The 18,470-nt window shown below is 47.4% G+C and overlaps 1 protein-coding gene across 6 annotated transcripts in view; it reads left to right on the forward strand.

The window, feature by feature from the left end:
- Nucleotides 1-18,470, forward strand: part of PTPN13 (protein tyrosine phosphatase non-receptor type 13) — a 1,388,150-nt gene that overhangs the window by 1,224,221 nt on the left and 145,459 nt on the right. For all 6 annotated transcript variants that reach the window (XM_069630435.1, XM_069630437.1, XM_069630436.1 and 3 more), the window contains one exon: nt 14,280-14,401. In XM_069630435.1, the coding sequence (XP_069486536.1) occupies nt 14,280-14,401 (122 nt within the window). The remainder of the gene's footprint in view (nt 1-14,279; nt 14,402-18,470) is intronic.

Genomic DNA, 18,470 nt, shown 5'->3' on the forward strand with positions numbered 1-18,470 from the left:
TGGACCGCAAAGAGTTTGAAGAACTGTGGCCCAGCAAAGGCGTTGAGTCATCAGCGTCTCTGTGGTCAGTATGTGGTGGCGGGAAACCCACCGGCGGATACTCCTCGGCGCATCGACCGTCGGGCCTTCTCCAGCGGGATAAAGCAGGCGACGATGCGGACGAGAGCGTCCTTGGATCACGAGTTCTTAGGCAAACGGGAGCACGGCGGCTCTGGTCGGCGACGGCGGTCGTCGACAGTGGCGGACAACAGTCCGGGCGCTTCTCCTTGGGATTCCGCGGCAGTCCCCATCTCGGGTCGGCAGCCTGTCGAAGGTCTGTCTACCAGGGAGCTTTGGCAAAGATCAGCTGGTGCACGATGGTCCCTCGTAGCTTAGGAAGAGGGTGCCTTATCAGGTCCTCTGTGGGTCAGTCCTTGGAGACACAGCAGCTTTCAGATTGATGAAGGAGAGCAACAGCAATTCTTCTCTTCCAGCAGGGCTCCAAGGTCAATCGTCAGTTTCACTCCAGTTACTCTTTGTAGTTTGGACTTCAGCTCTGAACACTTCTGAACACGATTCTTAGCAGTGAGAGGTCCCCAGATGTACTGTTGATCTCCCAATCATTCCGCTGGGTCACACTCGAGCATCCATTCACTACGAAGGACATTCAGCAGTCTGTCAGCCAATCAGGCGCACAGTGCATTCAGGCCATTCTTCTCCATCCAGACACTCATAACACAGAATGTGGATTCGGACAAGTACCACACCATTCAACACTACACACTGCATTCATACCAGTTTCGGACAGGGCTGTCTCAGTCATTGTGTCAAACACTAGATACCAGATATCCACAACAAGAAGTCCATATTCATCACACACTCCATTCACCCAGGTCCCACCCACAGGTGTAACCACACCATACGGTCTTTGGGAAGGCTCCAGCCAGTCTGGTCGGCACTTCCACACACTACCATATATGGAACTTCCACCCAACAGCCAGTTAGGCAGAAGGGACAGAGTCCGGGCTTCCCGGGACTTTGGGAAGATCAAGGTAATAGGCGATGGAAGGCAAGAGGCCACGAGGGCCATTTTGTCTCCATCAGGAATCTACCGATTCCAATGACAGGGCCTGGGCATCCCAAAATGGAGGATGCTCAGGGCACCAGTCATTTCAGCACGGAGCTGCCACCAGCCCGTACCCTGCTCTGTGGGCCACACACAGGTGCCCAGAAACATACACTAGGGGCACAGGGTTGTACCCCATCCCATGGGTCCGTTCACCAAAACCAAAAGAGAGAGCTGCACCGCCAGGAGTCCCACATGAACTTGTGCGCAGAAAACACGACAGAACACATGATAAAAGGCAGTAAAGGACAAGGATACGGAGGCCCTGTCCCTGCGATGCATTTCCAGCATCACAAGGTCGAAAGGAAGTTGGTCAAGGGAGTTTATTGGCGACCACCGTCAGAGGGAGGTGTGTGGTTGGATTCATGCAATCTCGATGACATGATATATAATTAGGCAATGAGATATGAGGAGCATTATGCTATGACCATGCACAAGATGCTTATGTTGGCTATTATGTTTAGCTGTGTGATGTGGTTGACTGTCAGAAGTCACATAGAGATTGACAGAAACCATGGAAAGATGACTCTGATTGGAATGAAACTGCACACATGGATTTAAGCAGTTTTGGTGGTGTGTTTTTGGTACAAGTTGGACCACAGTGGGATGTAGAGGTTATAGTAGAGTAAAGGGCAAGACAGTCAACTTCAAGTTATAAAATAATGTGATTGGCGAGAGAGGGCATTCATTGTGTATTTCATGAGAAATGAGATGTGAATTACGCAGGAGATGAGTCCTTATTTCAGAGGCAGATTTAAATGGGGAAGTCTGGTGCGAGAGAGTTAGGAGGGGAACGTGTGTGGAGCATCTTTAGGGGGAAAAAAAAGACAGTTGAGGTTGCCAGCTGGGATTGTGTGACTGGTAGAAGGCAGCACTGCGAAAGTGGTTAATGTTATGTTACGTTAGTTTGATTTATGCTACACTTTGCAGCCATTTTCCTGGCGAATCTGAAAGAGACGGGGTGATATATAGTAGTGGGAATAGACAAAAAATCCAAGCTAGCTTTGTTTATGGGGGCAGACCGTAAATATCATCAGCACTTCACATGGGTATGCTTCCAGGTGTTTTCTGTTGAGCAAATAGAGGCAATTGTGTCAGGGAAGGTATGCAAGTTGGTGAAAGAGGTGTACTGTTCTGTTTGTTGCCTTAAAAAGTTCCCACAGTTGCCAGACCATCACAGTGCTTAAATTAAAAGAACTTCAGAATGCTATTGGGTTAATGGATATGATAAGATATGATATGGCATTTATAAAGCGCCTATACACAAGTGTTTCAAGGAGCGACGAGGCAAGGGAGGGGGACCAAAGGGAAGACAGAACAACAATCCTACTTGACCAGGTGTCATTCAGGTTGTGCATGGGGTGGGGGATGGGAAAAGTGCAATGGGGAAGGGAGAGGGGAAAGTGCAGTACATGGGATAGTAGAATAAATAAGATAAATAAAAACAGCCACCAGGGCAAGTGCAAGGTAAGTGCAGACATGAGTGCTGGTAGCAGGACTTTAAGGATACAGAAAACAGTCCCCAGGTGCAGGGGTTGCCAGGGAGGCAGTGCAGGTGGGCAAATGGCAGGGCCTGTGCCTGAGAATCAGAAAGGGTGGCCAGGTAACCAGTGGAGTTTCTGCCAGGAATTCAGCAGGGGAGAGGGGGAGAGAAAGCAGAGGCAAAGAGGAAGGTTTTGAGGTGCTTCCGGAACCGGAGATGGTTCTCCTCAAGTTTCAGGGAGGCAGGAAGGCTGTTTGAGAGGGAGGTCCCTGCCGAAGAGAGAGATCTACCACCAACTCGTTGCTTGGAGAAGCGACTGACCCTGAGGGAGTTGGATGCGGATGAGCGAAGACCTCGAGAAGGAAGATATTTAGGAAGAGAGAGTTGAAGGTATTGCGGCCCCAGGCCCCAGAAGGCCTTGTGGACAATGCAGAGGGTTTTGAACTTAATCCTCGCAGCCACTGGGAGCCAGTGGAGAGATTTCAGTCCTGGAGAGATACGATCCCTGGGCTTAAGACCAAGGGCAAGTCTCGCAGTTATGTTCTGGATAAGTTCCAGAGAGCAGAGAGTAGAGGCAGGAAGATTTAGATAGAGGCTGTTACACTAGTCCAGCCTAGAGAAAACCAGGGCCCTGGAGACAGTAAGCTTCTGGGGGAAGGAGAGGAAAGGAAGAATACCTCTGAGGAGGTGCAGTTGGTAGTGTGACTTCTTAGAGATGTCAGAGATGTGAGGAGAGAAGAAGAGTGTGGGGTCAAAGATGACTCCTAGGTTTTTGGCCTTGCAGGTGGGAGCAGGAAGAGGGCCAAGAGAGGCCGGCCAGAGAGCTGCAGGGAAGGAGGGAGCGGGTGTGCCGATGAGTAGAATCTGTCTTACTGGCATTAAGGCAGAGGTCATTGGTGGCACACCACTCATGGATAGCAGAGAAACAGTCAGAGATGAGGGAATGAGAGGAGGAGGCTGAGGGTAGCCTGAAAATGAGCTGGGTATCATCCGCATAGCACTGAAAGTTGGGGCAAAGAGCGGCTATGCAGTGAGCAAGGAGTGCCAGGTATTGGTTGAACAGCCAGGGAGAGAGGTTAGACCCCTGGGGATACCACAGGTAGAGAAAAAGATATCGGAGAGGAAAGACCCAAGTTGGACTTGGGAGGGTCGGTCAGAGAGGAAAGAAGTCAGCCACGTCAGAGCCTGACCAGTGATACCCAGGTTATCACAGAGACGGTTGAGCAGGATGGCATGGTTGACAGTGTCAAAGGCAGAAGAGAGATCAAGCAAGATGAGGACGCCCGGGGTGTTAGAGTCAAGGTTGGAGAGCAGGTCTTCACAGATTTTCAGGAGAGCAGTTTCCCTGCTTCTGCCAGCTCTGAAGCCAGGCTGATGGTCATGAAGACAACCAACAGATTCACTGTGGAGATTAAGATGGGAAATGGCCAGTTTCTCCAGGAGCTTGCCCAGGAAGGGAGTGATGGAGATTGGGCGATAGTTAGCCAGGCAGGAGGGGACGGCACATGGTTTCTTAAGAAGAGGGTGCACAAGGGAGTGCTTCAGGGGGGATGGGAAGACTCCAGTGGCGAAGGAGTGATTGGAGAAATCAGCCAGGTCAGGAGCCAGGGAGTCAGTGTGGTCCTTGATAGTTTTGGAGGAACAGGGGTGAACCTGTTTCGATGACCCTTTCATAGATCGGGCTTGTCTAGAAACCTTGTCTGCAGAGAAAAGATGAAAGGCAGAGAAGGAGGGAGGGGGGTGGCTGCAGATGGGCCAGAGGAAGAGAAGGGAATAGAGGGAGGGAGGCCATAGAAGGAGAGTGAGGACAGGATGTCCTGAGTTTTAGAAATGAAGTGAGAAGCCAGTGCCTTGCAGAGGGCCTAGGAAGGGACAGGAGAGGTAGAGACTGCGGCAGGATTAGCCAGTTCCTTGCAGATTTTAAAGAGTTCAGCCGAGTTTTTTGATACCGCAGAGTCGCGGGCTTGGATATGAGCTCTCTTCTTGGTGAGGACGGAGAGCGGTATTTCCTTTGCAGCAGGCGGCAGGCCAGTTTGTCAGAGGATGAACACGAAGCACGCCATTTCCTCTCGGCCACCCTGCCCTTGTGTTTTAGGGTGACGAGGTCTGATTCATAACAGGAGTTACACTTGGCTTTGGGCTTCAGGCGGATTCTCATGACGGGGGCAAGGATATCAAGAGTACCAGATATAGAAGAGTAGAGCGTGGAGAGGGCTTTGTCAGGGTGAGAGTCAGCCAAAGGGGGAGGAGGGGATGAGAAGGTGGTGGCGAAAGCCTCAACAGACACGGGCTTCATGGGTTGGAAGACCGAGAAGGTGGGTGGCAGTGATGGAGGTGGCTTGGCCTGAGGGGTAGGGAGGGTGAGGTGGGAGGATAGGAGAAAGTGATCACTTCAGGAGAGAGGAGTGGAGAGAGGAACAGAGGTGGGAAGGTCTGAGGAAATCAGAACATCGAGAGTGTTCACTGCAGAGTGAGTCGGGCCAGAGAGGAGAATAGTGAGTGAGAGAGAGTCGCATAGGTCGCTAAAGAGTCCAGAGGGAGGACAGGAGGCATCCATGTGGATGTTGAAGTCTCCAAGAAGGAGGAGTTGAGTGGTAGAGGCCAGGAGTGAGGAGGAGAGGTCTGCTCACTCAAAGAGGAAGGAAGATGGCACGGGACTGCAACCTTGGGCTCCTCCGATGTATTGGAGTGCACCTCCCATCAACCTCATGCAACATAGTCATCATCTGGAGAGCTGCAGATTGCAGACACTTTATGTAGGGGTTAGCACCAACAAAAGGCACACCTTTAGTGCATTTCTAAATAGAGCCACTTTCCAGGTTAACTTGAAATGGCCAGAGAAGTATCTGCTAACAGTCCGGAATTATTTCTATTAATGAATGAAATGACTAGACATCCAAACAATGCATTTTACAAATGGGTGGGTTGGAGGGATCTTGTTGGTGTGTTTGTTGTTTGAGACCTCATTAGAGATTCAAAGGGCTGAAGTCACGGTTAGGGGGATTTGTATAGCTTAGTCAATAGGGGTCAAGAAAACTCTGCAGGAGAAGCTAGGGAGATAGTCAGCTTGGAACAGGGAACGGTGGCAGGGCAAGACAATGGCATAGAATTAACTGTCACTTTGGCATCCCATAAGGATTTGCTTTCAAACTTTTACGAGTGTCAGAGGGACATACAAATTCACGGGGAGGGAGATAAGGCAGGGTGTCTACTGGCCTGGCTGATCCAGCAGTAACAGCCCTGGCACACCATAACTCAGATTAGACTGGACTCTGGGGACTTAACCACCACCAAGGCAGGAATCAACAAGCCTTTCAAGACTTCTATCAATCTTTGTATACGAGCGAAGAGTCATATTCAGACGAGGACGTACAGGAACTCCTAAATATGGCGGAATTGCCGGTCCTCACCGGTCATATCCGGGAGAAGCTAGATGGACCAATCAAAGAATCCGAAATATGTGAGGCGTTGCGGGAAATGGGAAAGGGTAACTGCGGGAGGGGATGGACTCTCGGTGGAGTTCTACTGAGGTTTGAGAAGCTATTGGTTCCCCGACTTAAAAAAGTTTATGACAAGGCCTTTGAGACAGGGATTCTCCCAGAATCAATGCGGGAAGCAATAACAACCATCCTATTAAAGGAACGTAAGGACCCCCTTGAATGCCCATTCTATCGCCCGATTAAGTTATTAAATGTCGATGTGAAAATTCAGGGAAAGGTATTGGCTTCCAGATTGTCCGGAGTGGCCGCAAGTCTGGTACACCCAGACCAGTGTGGGTTTGTAGGGGGACAGAGCACCACAATGAATCCATCGGCTGCACCATGTGATGGACCAGGTTAGGGACTCTCGGGAAGACATGGCAGTGGCCTCTTTCGATGCCATGAAGGCCTTCAACTCCGTGGAATGGGAATGGCTGTTTCTAGTGCTGAGAGCTTACGGGTTTGGAGAAAACATATGTCGGTGGTTGCGACTTCTATAAAATAAACCAATGACTAGAGTAAAAACTAATAGCTGGGTGTCACAGAGATGGATGCTAAGTAGAGGGATGAGACAAGAGTGCCCGGTCTCCCCAATACTGTTTGCAATGTTGGTGGAACCATTGACGAGGTACCTCAGGAAAGAAATAGGAGATGCAGGCATTCTGGTGGCAGGGGTACGACATGTGGTCTCTGTACGCTGATGACCTGTTGTTATACGTGGGGAACCCACTAGACAACCTTCCAATCCTACTAGAAGTGCTCGGTAACTTCAGGAAATTATGGGGATATTGCATCAATATTGAAAAATCGCTGTTTCCGTTAGGGGTCTCCGCAGTTGGGACCGGACGACCCTCCCGCACTGGGGATTTAGGTGGGAGGGGGACTCATTTCGGTATCTGGGCATCCCCATTTTTCACAGTATCGAAGAGACATTTATATACATTAGAGGCAGAGCACTCTCAGGGATAGGGAACACAGTCCAATTCTGGAAGAAGTTGCCGTTATCGTTGATGGGCAGAGTAGCTTTGTGCAAAATGGTTATCCTCCCGAGGCCCCTTTGCTATTTCACCAACATCCCATATGCAATCAAAAAGGTCTTCTTTAAGATGCTAGACTAATAAGTGGGAGAATTATTGTGGAACTCGGTGAGGAGAAGGGTCTCACTGGCAACTGTTGGGTGTCCTGACCCACGTTTGGACTATTATGCTGCAACACTTGGTGCTGTGGGTTTAGGAAATCCAAGAGGGCGGAAAAGCCCACATTTGTGCCAGAATCTTGGAGAACCGCACAGTCTTTGCGCACAACAAAATGGTCGCCTGACCTGCCACCCACCAGTGTAAGCGTGAGGGGCCGCAAGAGCCATGAGCGAAATCGGTGCTAAGGAATATGGTGCTGTTCAAAATCTGTTGTTATTAATGTCAGAAATGGGTGCAATACTGGTGCTCACCACTATCAGAAAGCCGGCATTTTAAAACCATCAGACACTTGTGTAAAACTGAACAAATGAACCAAACCAGGCCAAAGAAAGACTTACTAAGTGTAAAAAATTGCAAGTTTGGTTTGAATGTAGAAAACTGGGAACCAAAGTGACATTTAGCTGAAGCCTGACAACTACCCCCGACAGGAGTTGAAACTTGATCAGCAGCTGTGTTCCCAGGCTTGGTTGCATTCTGCTGCCCCTGCCAAAAGGAGATGACACCTCTCTGATTGAATTAGGGGAGTGGCACCTGGGGACTGCAGGAAAATGAACAAAGCACTGTCTTGGGCTCAGGCAAATGTTATATTGGGGGGGGTCGTAACATAGCTTCCTCTTGGGAGAAGTGGGAGGAGAAGTGCCTCTGTGAGCAAGCTGAGCTTGGGGGAAGTGGACAAACCAGAAATTCCACCATGTGCTTTGGAAAACCACACCCCTTTGGGGCCAGAGCATAATTTTAAAAAGATGGATAATTCATAGTGCGGACTTGTAAAAATTATATAAATAATATCATCATTCTTGTGATTTTTCTGTGCACATTTTAAGAGGTGTCAGGACTCTGTGGTATGTTCTGGGGAGTAGTAGCAGAAAATAAGGTTGTTACTCCAAATGTATGCATGTTAAAAATCTGACACTTTATCATCTCAAACCCATATCCCTTGTGCACATTTGTGTAAAATCTGGAAAAGTTTAGAGGTCGTTATCTGGATGAAAAGGGCAGAATTCTGTCAAGAGTGGACACGACATCTTACAAAGACAGGGGTCGGATGGTTTGGTGCTACAGAAAATATGTTAACTGGACATATAATATTAGAAAATGCTACATAGATAAATGGGTATTTGGATCAGAAATAGATTTGTGTGCAATTTGACAAGGGGATCCTCTGACCCATAAACCTACCTCATCACTCTGACTCACTGTTCCCTTCTCAAATCAGGTCAAAGAGAAATCCTTGACCTATCAAATCGTGAGTGGGTTGGGCAAAGAAAATTAGCATCCACACCCATTTTCAAAAGACATAAAAAGAGCCACTGGAACCCAGGCAGGGACATTCATTTTCCAACCTTCAACTGAATTCCTGCGCAGCACGCTGGCGGAGACTCCAGACTTCAAATTCATCAATCTCCAGAGACCAGAACTTTGAACCCAGACTCCAGAACTTGTAGCAGAGAGGCCTGAATCCACAAGCTGAATCCTTTTTCAGCAGGCCTCAAAATCATTTGCAAACTATTCAACAGCCGGGCGAGCTGTTTGAAATCTTTGCCAAGAACTTTTGCCAGAACCAGTAGCAAACCCAGAAAGCAGTGCTGTATCCAGAGAGACCAGAGATCCAGAGAGACCAGACCCAGACCAGATCGCTGTGCAGTGCTGAGAGCTGACCCAGATCGCTGTGCGCAGAACCAGTACCCAGTGGCGAGAGAACCGCAGCCAATCCTGACCCAATCCGTGACGAAGTCGCATTCCTGTCCAAAATATAGTGTGAGTGCTCAGCCAGAACTGTGCAAAACCAATCTCTTAGTTTAAAATAATCTAATTCAAACTATTTTAACCTATTGAGAACTGCATCATAGAAATCGTGTCCCTGATTCAAAGCTGCAAATCTGTCATCTGTCATTCTGAGCTTTACTTTTACTTTGAGAATCTACCTTCACAAAATCATCCGTATCTCTTGAACCGTTTGTGATAGAAACGAGATTGTTATTTTAAAGCTGAGATTCTAAGCTTTCCAACAAGCTCTAAGCCGACTTGCTACTCCTTATGGTTCCTTCGTAATTGCGCTCGACGCCCGCGACGAAATTGCCGCGATTTGACATTTTGTTTCATTTCAGCCACGTGTAAAAATATTTGTCTTTTGCTTCCATTACGGAATTCCGTTTTCAACCTGGTAACCAGCCCTTAATCATTGATAGGGCTGGCCTGAACTGATTTAAAGTATCTCTCACTCACCGTGAACCTCTAGAGGGAATTAAAATCATTTTTAGCATATTTTTCCCTTCTTTGCACACCACCTTTAAAGTACTTTGCCTGTTTTTAAAATCATCCCTGTTTCTCTAAGCTCGCTAGCTCTAAGCTTGCTAGGGGGGAACTGAATTCGTATTGTACTGTGATTGTATTCCTGAAGACTGTGTGTGTTACTTCCACCTCCTTACATTGCATAGAGGGGGGGGTGAATTGCCAAAAGGGGAAAAGTGATTATATTATGTTTTGATGAAATCATATCAAGTTTATTCCTGTGTTGCTTCTTTTCCACCTTGCATTTCCTTGTACCATATGAAGCACTCTCAGCTACCTTATCCTCTATACTACTCCTAAGTAATTAAACCAGTGTGCTAGTATAACATCATCCATTTTTGATCACTCACTGTCATATGTCTAAGTGTGATATCAAATATTAATTTATTATAAAAGTGTGATATATATCTATTGTTTAATTTTTCAAATAAACCTTTTTAATTTGCAAAACAAACCTACTTCTTGGCTCAGTGGGGTCAGGGGGATTCTAAGAGAGGGGCGTTATATAAGGGTTTATCATCCAGAGTATAACTTGTCATAAAAATATATAAATAAGGGCTTCCCTTGGGCGTTCCAGACGAGGCACTGACTTAGTGGGATTGCTGAATTGAAGTCGCTTAACACAACACTACAATGTTCGCATCAAGAAGGGGGTCTCAATTGACCAAATTACGAGCTGACTTTTTGGTCGCCCAGCTACAGGCGGTGTTAATGTGGACGGATCCTGGGGGGGAGCTGCTAAAGGGGCTATTGGGGAGTCTACCAACTCATTGAAGTGGAGTGGAATTACTGTGGGGAGCGGTCTGAGGAGGAGGACCACAAACGTTTTCCAGTTGGTAGGGCAGATCTGGAAGAAACTTTGAGAAGTAAGCAGGTATTGGACTCTATAGTGCAAACTTACTGTGGATTGCAAATCTGGGGCTTTGGTCGACAGTAAGGAGAATGGGGTTCTCGGGGGTTAATGGAGAAGGGGTGTGCCTCAATAGGGGCTTTGTTTGAAGGAGGTAAAGGGATGCCATTTGCAGAATGGAGGCAACGATTTATGGGATTCCTAAGGGCAGTTCCTAGCCTATGGGACAATGGTTAAACGCTTCAATAAAATGTCGGTGGACATCTCGGAGGAACCAGCTACAAATCCATTAATGCAAGTGCTGCTGATGCAGGGAGAGGGGAGAGCCAGGGTTTCTCGTATTTATCAGTCAATAGGGGAGATATTCCCTAGGGAGGAGCTCGCAGTTAAGGCCAAGCGGGAAAGAGATACAGGGGAACAGATCTTGGAAGCGGACTTTGAGAGGATGTGGGAGAAATGTTAGATTTCAATGGATACAATTGATCAATTGAAGCGCCACAAAACAGAGAGATGGCTGGCCCAATTTATGCTAGTACTGGCCAAAAGGAGAGTGGCCATAGCATGTAAGAAGCCCCAGGGTCCGTCCCTGGGGGAGTGGATGGAGGATATCTGCAGGTGGAGGATGGTGGAATTAGAAGTCCTGGGAGGGAGGTAGGAGACACAGGGTTAGTCAAATGCGATGTATGGGAAGGTGGAGGAATCGGGACATGGAATACGCATGGTTGTACCCCGTTGGGCTTGTGTACGCCTGAACTCGCGGCAATGTTATGTGACTGTCCACCTCGAATTATGATTTTTCTCTGAACTTAACCTTGTAATTATATGCATGCTGCTCGGCCTGGAGAAGGATACGGAAATAAGGACGCATTGCTTACTATGTTATATGATGTAATTGCTCGGATCCATGCTACGCTAATTTGCTTCATGTTATAAAAAATGTTTTAATAAAAAGATTTACAAAAAATAGGACTAAAGTCTTCAATAGCTCTGTCGCAATGAAGATAGAACGTTTGTACTACGGTTAAATCTGTGGAGCTTTTTCGATACACCGGGGTAATTTTACATCTTCATAAGTGCAGTGTGTGTGTTGCTTTCTGTGAAAGCTGTAAATGTGGCATTAAGGGTGTTTTTAACTATTCTTTTTATCATGTTGATCCTGACCGTGTTGAATTTCCAGAAAGGGAGCCTCTTCACTTCCACTGCCCTTGCTACTGCCACACTGACCCAAAGGTTTTAGTTATAGCATGGTAGAGGTGTACTCCACCATCCTTTGACCTGTGCCTTATATAACTTTCATATTGTAGCAACAAGAGCAAAGGGCATATGAGGAATTCTACCATCCGTACGATGGGTGTGCGCTAACCTGGGCTTTTGATTTTTTTTTTTAATGAAATTGAATGATAGTAGATCAACCTCTGGAAAATGTGTGGGGCTAATGTGCACACATTTTCCTATGCTCAACGCACGACATAAGCATAGACCCATGTACTCTGGGTGGACACAGCCTACAGGCACAGCCCCCCCGGTCATATTTAGTTGAGATCTGACGGGTGGAGTACACAATGCATCTGCAGAAGGGGGGGGGAGTCAAACCTTCCCCCATGCCATGGCCAGCCTAATTAACTAACAAAGGCTCCATGGATCCACCCAGTCCTTTTGTTAAGCCCTGTTGTTGGTGGCAGCATTCACATTCTTATCAGAGTTTAATTCAAACAGGCCCTCCTAGGGCCTGGCTGCAGAGGCTAGCTAACAAAGGAGACAGGAAACCCCAACACTCTTTCATATGCACTGTGTCAACCTGAAGCCAGCTCCCGCCCCAAGTATCGATTGACAATGAAATGTCATGTCTGGGACTGCGTGTATTACAGTAGTCATCCCCGCAGGGGGATCCCATTCAGAAGGTAGAAGAATGTGGTTTGGGAGAGCCAGAGAGTCTGGTCTCACCGCAGCTTTAAGGGAGACCTGCCACTTTAATCAGGAACCACAGAGAGCTCCATTAACCAGAGAGACCCTTTGATCCACAACAGACAGGAAGATGGGTGGAACTTAGTAGTGCATGTTTTCACCCCTTTTACCTTTTCTGTTGCAAAGCACTCTGGTTAGGACCTCACGCATACAGGAGATTGTTGGTGGGGACCCAGGATTGGTTTATTAAGCTAAGCTTAGCCTACACCAATCCCTGTGGTCCATTTGGCTTTAAAAGAGGGTTGAGACCCTCTTTTGGCAGAACTGAAGGCTTCACCAGAAGGAAGAACTCATCATTGGACCCTGGCTGAAGAGACAGTCTGCCTTACATCTTCTGCCATTGAAGGAAGTCCAGGACCTCCAAGAGGGAAGCATGACCCCTCCCCAAAACATCTCCCAGGGAACAGAGGGAGATACAAAATCCTGAGGACCCTCCAGCAGCTCCAGAACTTGTACCCAGGCAACACACAGCATGCCCTGCTAGGCTCTGCAGTAAGCCTCCTAGGTGCGAAGTGCCAGAGAGTCTATGAACCCTAAACCAAGGACAAGGCTGCTGCCTGCACACACTCCACAGCTTTGGCCCGTCCGCCTTAAAGGACAACACAAGCCCAGTGAAGAAGCTTGGAGAAGTGCATCAACGAGCATCTACCGACATCTGCCTTAAAGGACATTTTCTAGCCATCGAGTCCCTCGAACTGCAACCGACTGCACCGCTGACTGTTACGCCACAGACACTAAAGCTGTCTGAGACATCTCGACCAGTGCTTCAGAACCGCCGACCAGCACTGAGACAATTCCTAACCCAGAGCTGCTGTGTAGGCCACCCTGCATCCGCCTGTCCAGTGCCCCCTGTTACCCCCAGCTGTATCCCATTTTGAACTCTGTCGCAGAAGCTGCAAAGCGCCCTAAAACCGACTCGACCTATTGCTCCCTTTATGTTGAAACTAAGTGTCCTTGAACTATTGTGATTAATTACTGTACCAACTACCCTCCTGTCAGTATCCAGAGTACATCCCTTTTCCTTCTTTGAATGTCCTCTGCATTCCTTTTACAGGGTGGGTTGTATTTTGTAGTGTGCTAGAACTGTCTGTTGTGATAATAATAAAGTAGATATTTTTATACAACTGGACAGTCCCGTTTATCAATCGGTAATTGTATTTTCCCTGTGTTGCAACTAACCAACGATCCATGACCTTTCGGAGATAAGCCTGCTGTTCTGTCCATGTTACCAACATTGGACAAGGAGGTTTATAATTTGCTTGTGGTTCCAATCTGTTTGGATCCCTTCCGGTGTGCTAGAGGTGTAGGGCTGATTGATGGTTTAAAAAACGATATTCATCCCTGGATCAGTGGTGTCCCGGACGATGATTCCTCACAGGGCGCCGGCAGGGGCTAGAGCCTCTTGCCACCATCTCTGGTTCTTGCCTCAGATTTGGGTTGGTGTGTTCGCAGGGGAGAGGAGGTTTCCTCTTTCTCAACCTAATTTGCTGTTGTAGCAGAGTAACCGTTGCACTGGAGATGCTGATGGAGCAAGGGGGTGTGCTGCCATATCGTCAGTCCATCCTACTGCCTCTGTATTCTCAGAATCCTTTTCCGCTATGTGCCACACAGTGCACAGGTTGACGATAGTAGTTCTCAAGAAGTAAATACTGGCGCTGAGGACATAGACAATTAGGACTTTAGAGGTAGTAGGTGATTATAGCTTGCCATTTTTATTATTTTGCCTGAGGAGCTGAACATTCAACTTTTTAAATTAAATGATGATCATAACTGCAACAGATCTAAATGTAAACAAATTTGAATTCTTGGTATTTTTATATGTGAAAAGGAAGGGGAGACCAGGACTAGTAAACTTGTATGGAAAGACGTAATTTGCTCACAAATGTTCTTGTGTATTCTGTTTGCACAGGTTACCGCCATGTCCCCCCATGGAGAAGGGAGATGGAGATGAAGGGGAAGGGGAAGATGAAGAAGACATTACCTGGGGAAGTCAATCTATACCACTCGAGTCGGTTATCCAAAGGCAGCCAGGTAAAGTCATTATCTTGAAACGGTCATGGTTTTTTGGGACTAACCATTATTATCATAGTTTTATTAACGGTGCCCACATACAATAGAGCATGTGTGACAGAGTTGTATTTACTTACGTTTTATTATTTACAAAGATGTATTTATCGTATTTATTTACTTTTATTTATTCAGCTTGGTTACACAGGTACAGGTGAGTTACAATCGGAGCACGTACAATCAAACCAAAATATAGAAACTTCAGATAAGTAGAGCGAATGAAAAGATCAGTCAATACACATGGGGGACCCGCACAGGGCGGTCACAGGGCTGAAGTGTAGGCAATTCAGGAGATAGTAGGGGAGTGGCAAGGGGAGAGGGCTGGGGACGCAGGGTCTGAGTCCGTGTCAGCAGGGGACATGAATGAGCGAAATTTTGACCAGATATCTCTAGGTCTGGAGTGGGCGGGCTGTTGTACGGCCCAGGATTTCTCAGCGTCCGAAGCCCACGTGACCACCCTGAGCCTCTGTGCATGAGTAGGTGTAGTAGGGCGGAGCCAGCAGAGTAGGATAGAGCGCACTGCAAGCAGCATACAGAGGCCAGCCAGTTTCCTAGAGTTACGGTGTAGTTCTGGGAAGTCGTGAAAGAGACACCTATTTATCGTATTTCTTTAATTTAATTATATTAATAAAGAATTGAGTCACTGCTAAGAGTTCAAAGGAGCACTTTATCAAATGTAGTATAGGCTCCTGCAGGCGGATTCTCAAAAATTAGCTGAAATAAAAATAAACGCACAGTTTGCAATTTGTTTTCATTTGTGCTCATTTCACCTTGATCTCAATGGTGACCTGCAAATTTGAGGGGAGAATGGCCAGCGGTGCAAAAGATGCACTGGGGGCACCCCCTTGCATGCATTAGTGTTGGGAACACACACTCAGAACTACTTTGTTACTGGCTCCCAGTAACCATGTATTTGCTGGGACTGTGTTTGACAGAGACAGGCTTTTAAGGAGCCTGTCTCTTAGAAAAGTTAGGGGAAAAAAGCATTTGCATCCCTCTTTGAGGGATAGAAATACAAAATTCATGACAGGGTCAGCAAAGACCCTGTCATGCAGTGTGCATCTCCCTGTACTTATTCCAAACAGACAGAGGGGAATGTCTAATCTTACTGTGCATTTTAAAGCACAGCTTATTTATTTTTTTGTTTTATTTCTCATTAAGCGCCAAATTCCCATAGGCCTTAAAGCGCACAAGAAGACTGGTACAAACAAACAGTCAGTGCACAAAAACTGGAGGGGGAGTAGAGTAAATCAGCCACTTTTTTGGCTGAAGAGATGTGTTTTAAATGCTTTCTTAAAGCTGGTCAAGTAGTTGATGTTTCTTATTGTGATTAGTATAGCAATTCCACTCTCTGGATGCCCAGATGGGAAAACTTCATCCACCAAATTTGGACAGCTTAAAACGAGATTACTTGAATTTGTAGTGATCACCAAAACGGAGAGAGCGGGCGGTGTAGTGGGGTACCAACTGTTACATCAGGTAGACCGGGCGGTGGAGGACCAGCATTTATGGGCCAACGAGAGAATTTTATGTGAATTCCTATGCACCACGGGCAACCAGTGTAGCTCTTGCCTGGCCCCGGATACATGATACTGTTTTCGTAGGCTGAATATAGCCGAGCTGCGCTGTTCTGAGCAAGCTGTAGGGACTGTATGTTGGATTAAGTAGTCCCAGACAGGAGACTGTTACAGTAATCAAGCCTCGAGTTCACAAGAGCTGAGGCAAGTGTGGATCTATTTTCAATTGTAATATGAGGCCTGATTTAGTTAGTAGTTTAACCACGTACCCACATGATGCCCAAGTGTGGAATACATGGGTTTCATGTTTAATTCTGCATCCACATAAACACCTAGTGTTTTTGACGCTGGTAGACACAGGGATCTGACTGTCAGCAATAGTAAAATTCTTGTAGGAAACATCGTTTGTTTAGCCTATAGCCAGTAGCCATGTTGAGAAGCTCAGTCCTATTGTCATTAAGAGCAAGTGAGTTTGATATCATCCAGGACTGAATTGCTCAGTAGACTACATGCAGTGCCACTGAATCTTGCATGTAGTTCCCTGAGAGTCTGTGTAGTTCGTATAACGGACATCCAGGTGGTCAACCAAATCTAGCAGTGGTCTAATATAGATGTTAAATAGTGATGGGAAGATACAGGAACCCTGTGGAACTCCGGAATTAAGGATGTCTGAACAGTATTGAGCATTGTCCACTGCCACTCTTGATACCCTCGGACCGAGGAATGATGCCACCCAGACTGTTGCCCCCAGGGAGCAGCCCGACAGATTCCTCAACCTATCCACAAGGATGAAGTTGTGAACAAGGTCGAAGGCCGCTGACAGGTCCAGGAGCATCAACAGGGCTGGTTGGCCATCGCCCACGATACTAGCCAAAGCGGATTTAAGATCCAATAAAGCTGTCTCAGTACCATATCGAACTCGAAAGCCAGACTGATAGGTACCCAGGATGTTGTTTTTCTCCTGAAGTTGGAGATACGCCATCTTGTCTATTATTTTCAATAGAAAGGGAACGTTTGGAATAGGTTGATAGTTTTTAGGTAACAGCGGATCAAGTGAGATCTTTTTAAAAAACGTGGGTTATCCAGACCACCTTAAGGGAGGTTGGCACCACACCTTCTGCAAATGACAGAGAGACCTTCTCCAGCATGGGGTCTGGTATGGATTCATATGCTCATGAATATTCCCTGTCGTCAGGCCGGGAATCCTCTGTAAAAGAAAAAACCATTTCACTTTCAGTAACAAACTGTCTTTCTCCTATAAACTAATCACTGAGCTCTGGGTCATACTGCCCCAAGCCAATGACTGCACTCTCCCTAAGCCCCTCTTCTGGCAGCCATCTTCAGATTTTTACTGCACGTTCAAGTGTTGGGAGTCCTCATGTTTTACTCCGAGAGCCTTTCTACATTTTCATGCTTTTTCGTTAAAAAGTTCCTATTTTTGTCAAATAGAGCCTGTGTGCTCTTTCGTTCCTTTGACCAGGAAGCGGGGGGCCGAGGCATATTTGGTACTCGGACCTTCTCAGCCTGTCGACGTCACTTCCAGTCAAGTTGCGGTGGTCGCGGATCTGCTCGCCAGAGAAGGAGGCAAAATCCTCCATGACAACCCAGGATCGCTGAACCTGAAGGCCTGGCTCCTGCAGCCTTAGAGTTTGGTGGGTACAAGCTACCAGCGGACTGTGGGGATGTCCTTACGTGAGCGTTGTCGACTCTTAAGTGCTACGGACACAAGTGGAACTGTTTCACAACTTGGTGCTGGATGCAGAAGATCAACCCTCTGAGGGTCACGGCCCCTCAGATCCTTCCGTATTTGTTGTCTTTGGCCAAGGCAGGGCTGGCGCAGGCCTCCATCAAAGTGCATCTGGCGGCTATCTCCTGCTACACCAGGTCTCCGGGACGGTCTTCTCTTTGTTCACACCGCCTAGTCAAGGTGTTCCTCAAAGGACTGTTTTGATCGTTCCCACCGGTGAAGGCGCCTTCCCCGGCGTGGGAACTCAGCGTGGTACTGACGAGGCTCATGGGGGTCCCTTTCGAGCCTATGCATCAAACTCCTCTCAAGTTCCTTTCGTGGAGGGTAGGTGAGATCCATGCCCTGACCTGCAAGCAGCCTTATCTGACTTTCCACAAGATGAGGGTGCTGCTGCGGACATAGCCCTCCTTCATGCGATAGGTTCCTTAGGAATTTCACCTCAACGAACCTTTGGTGTTGCCTGTATTTTTTCCGACTCCTTTGCCGCCAGCTGAAAGGACTTTGCACTCGCTAGATGTGGCGCCTGCTTTGAAGTTCTATGTGGCACGCACAAAGTGTTTCCGGAAGAGGTCTCAACTTTTTGTGAATTTTGGTCCTATGAACCATGGGAAATCTTTGTCCAAAGCTTCCATTTCCAGGTGGCTCTCTGGCTGTATCATGCACTGTCACTGGTTGGCTGCCCGGCCGTCCAAGAGCCCATTCCACCAGTGCAATCGCTGCGACCTCGGCGTTCCTGTCTGGTGTGCCCCTGCTGGACATCTGCAGGGCT

Source organism: Ambystoma mexicanum, chromosome 6q (assembly GCF_040938575.1).
Source record: "Ambystoma mexicanum isolate Mex_15411 chromosome 6q, UKY_AmexF1_1, whole genome shotgun sequence".
NCBI lineage: Eukaryota > Metazoa > Chordata > Amphibia > Caudata > Ambystomatidae > Ambystoma > Ambystoma mexicanum.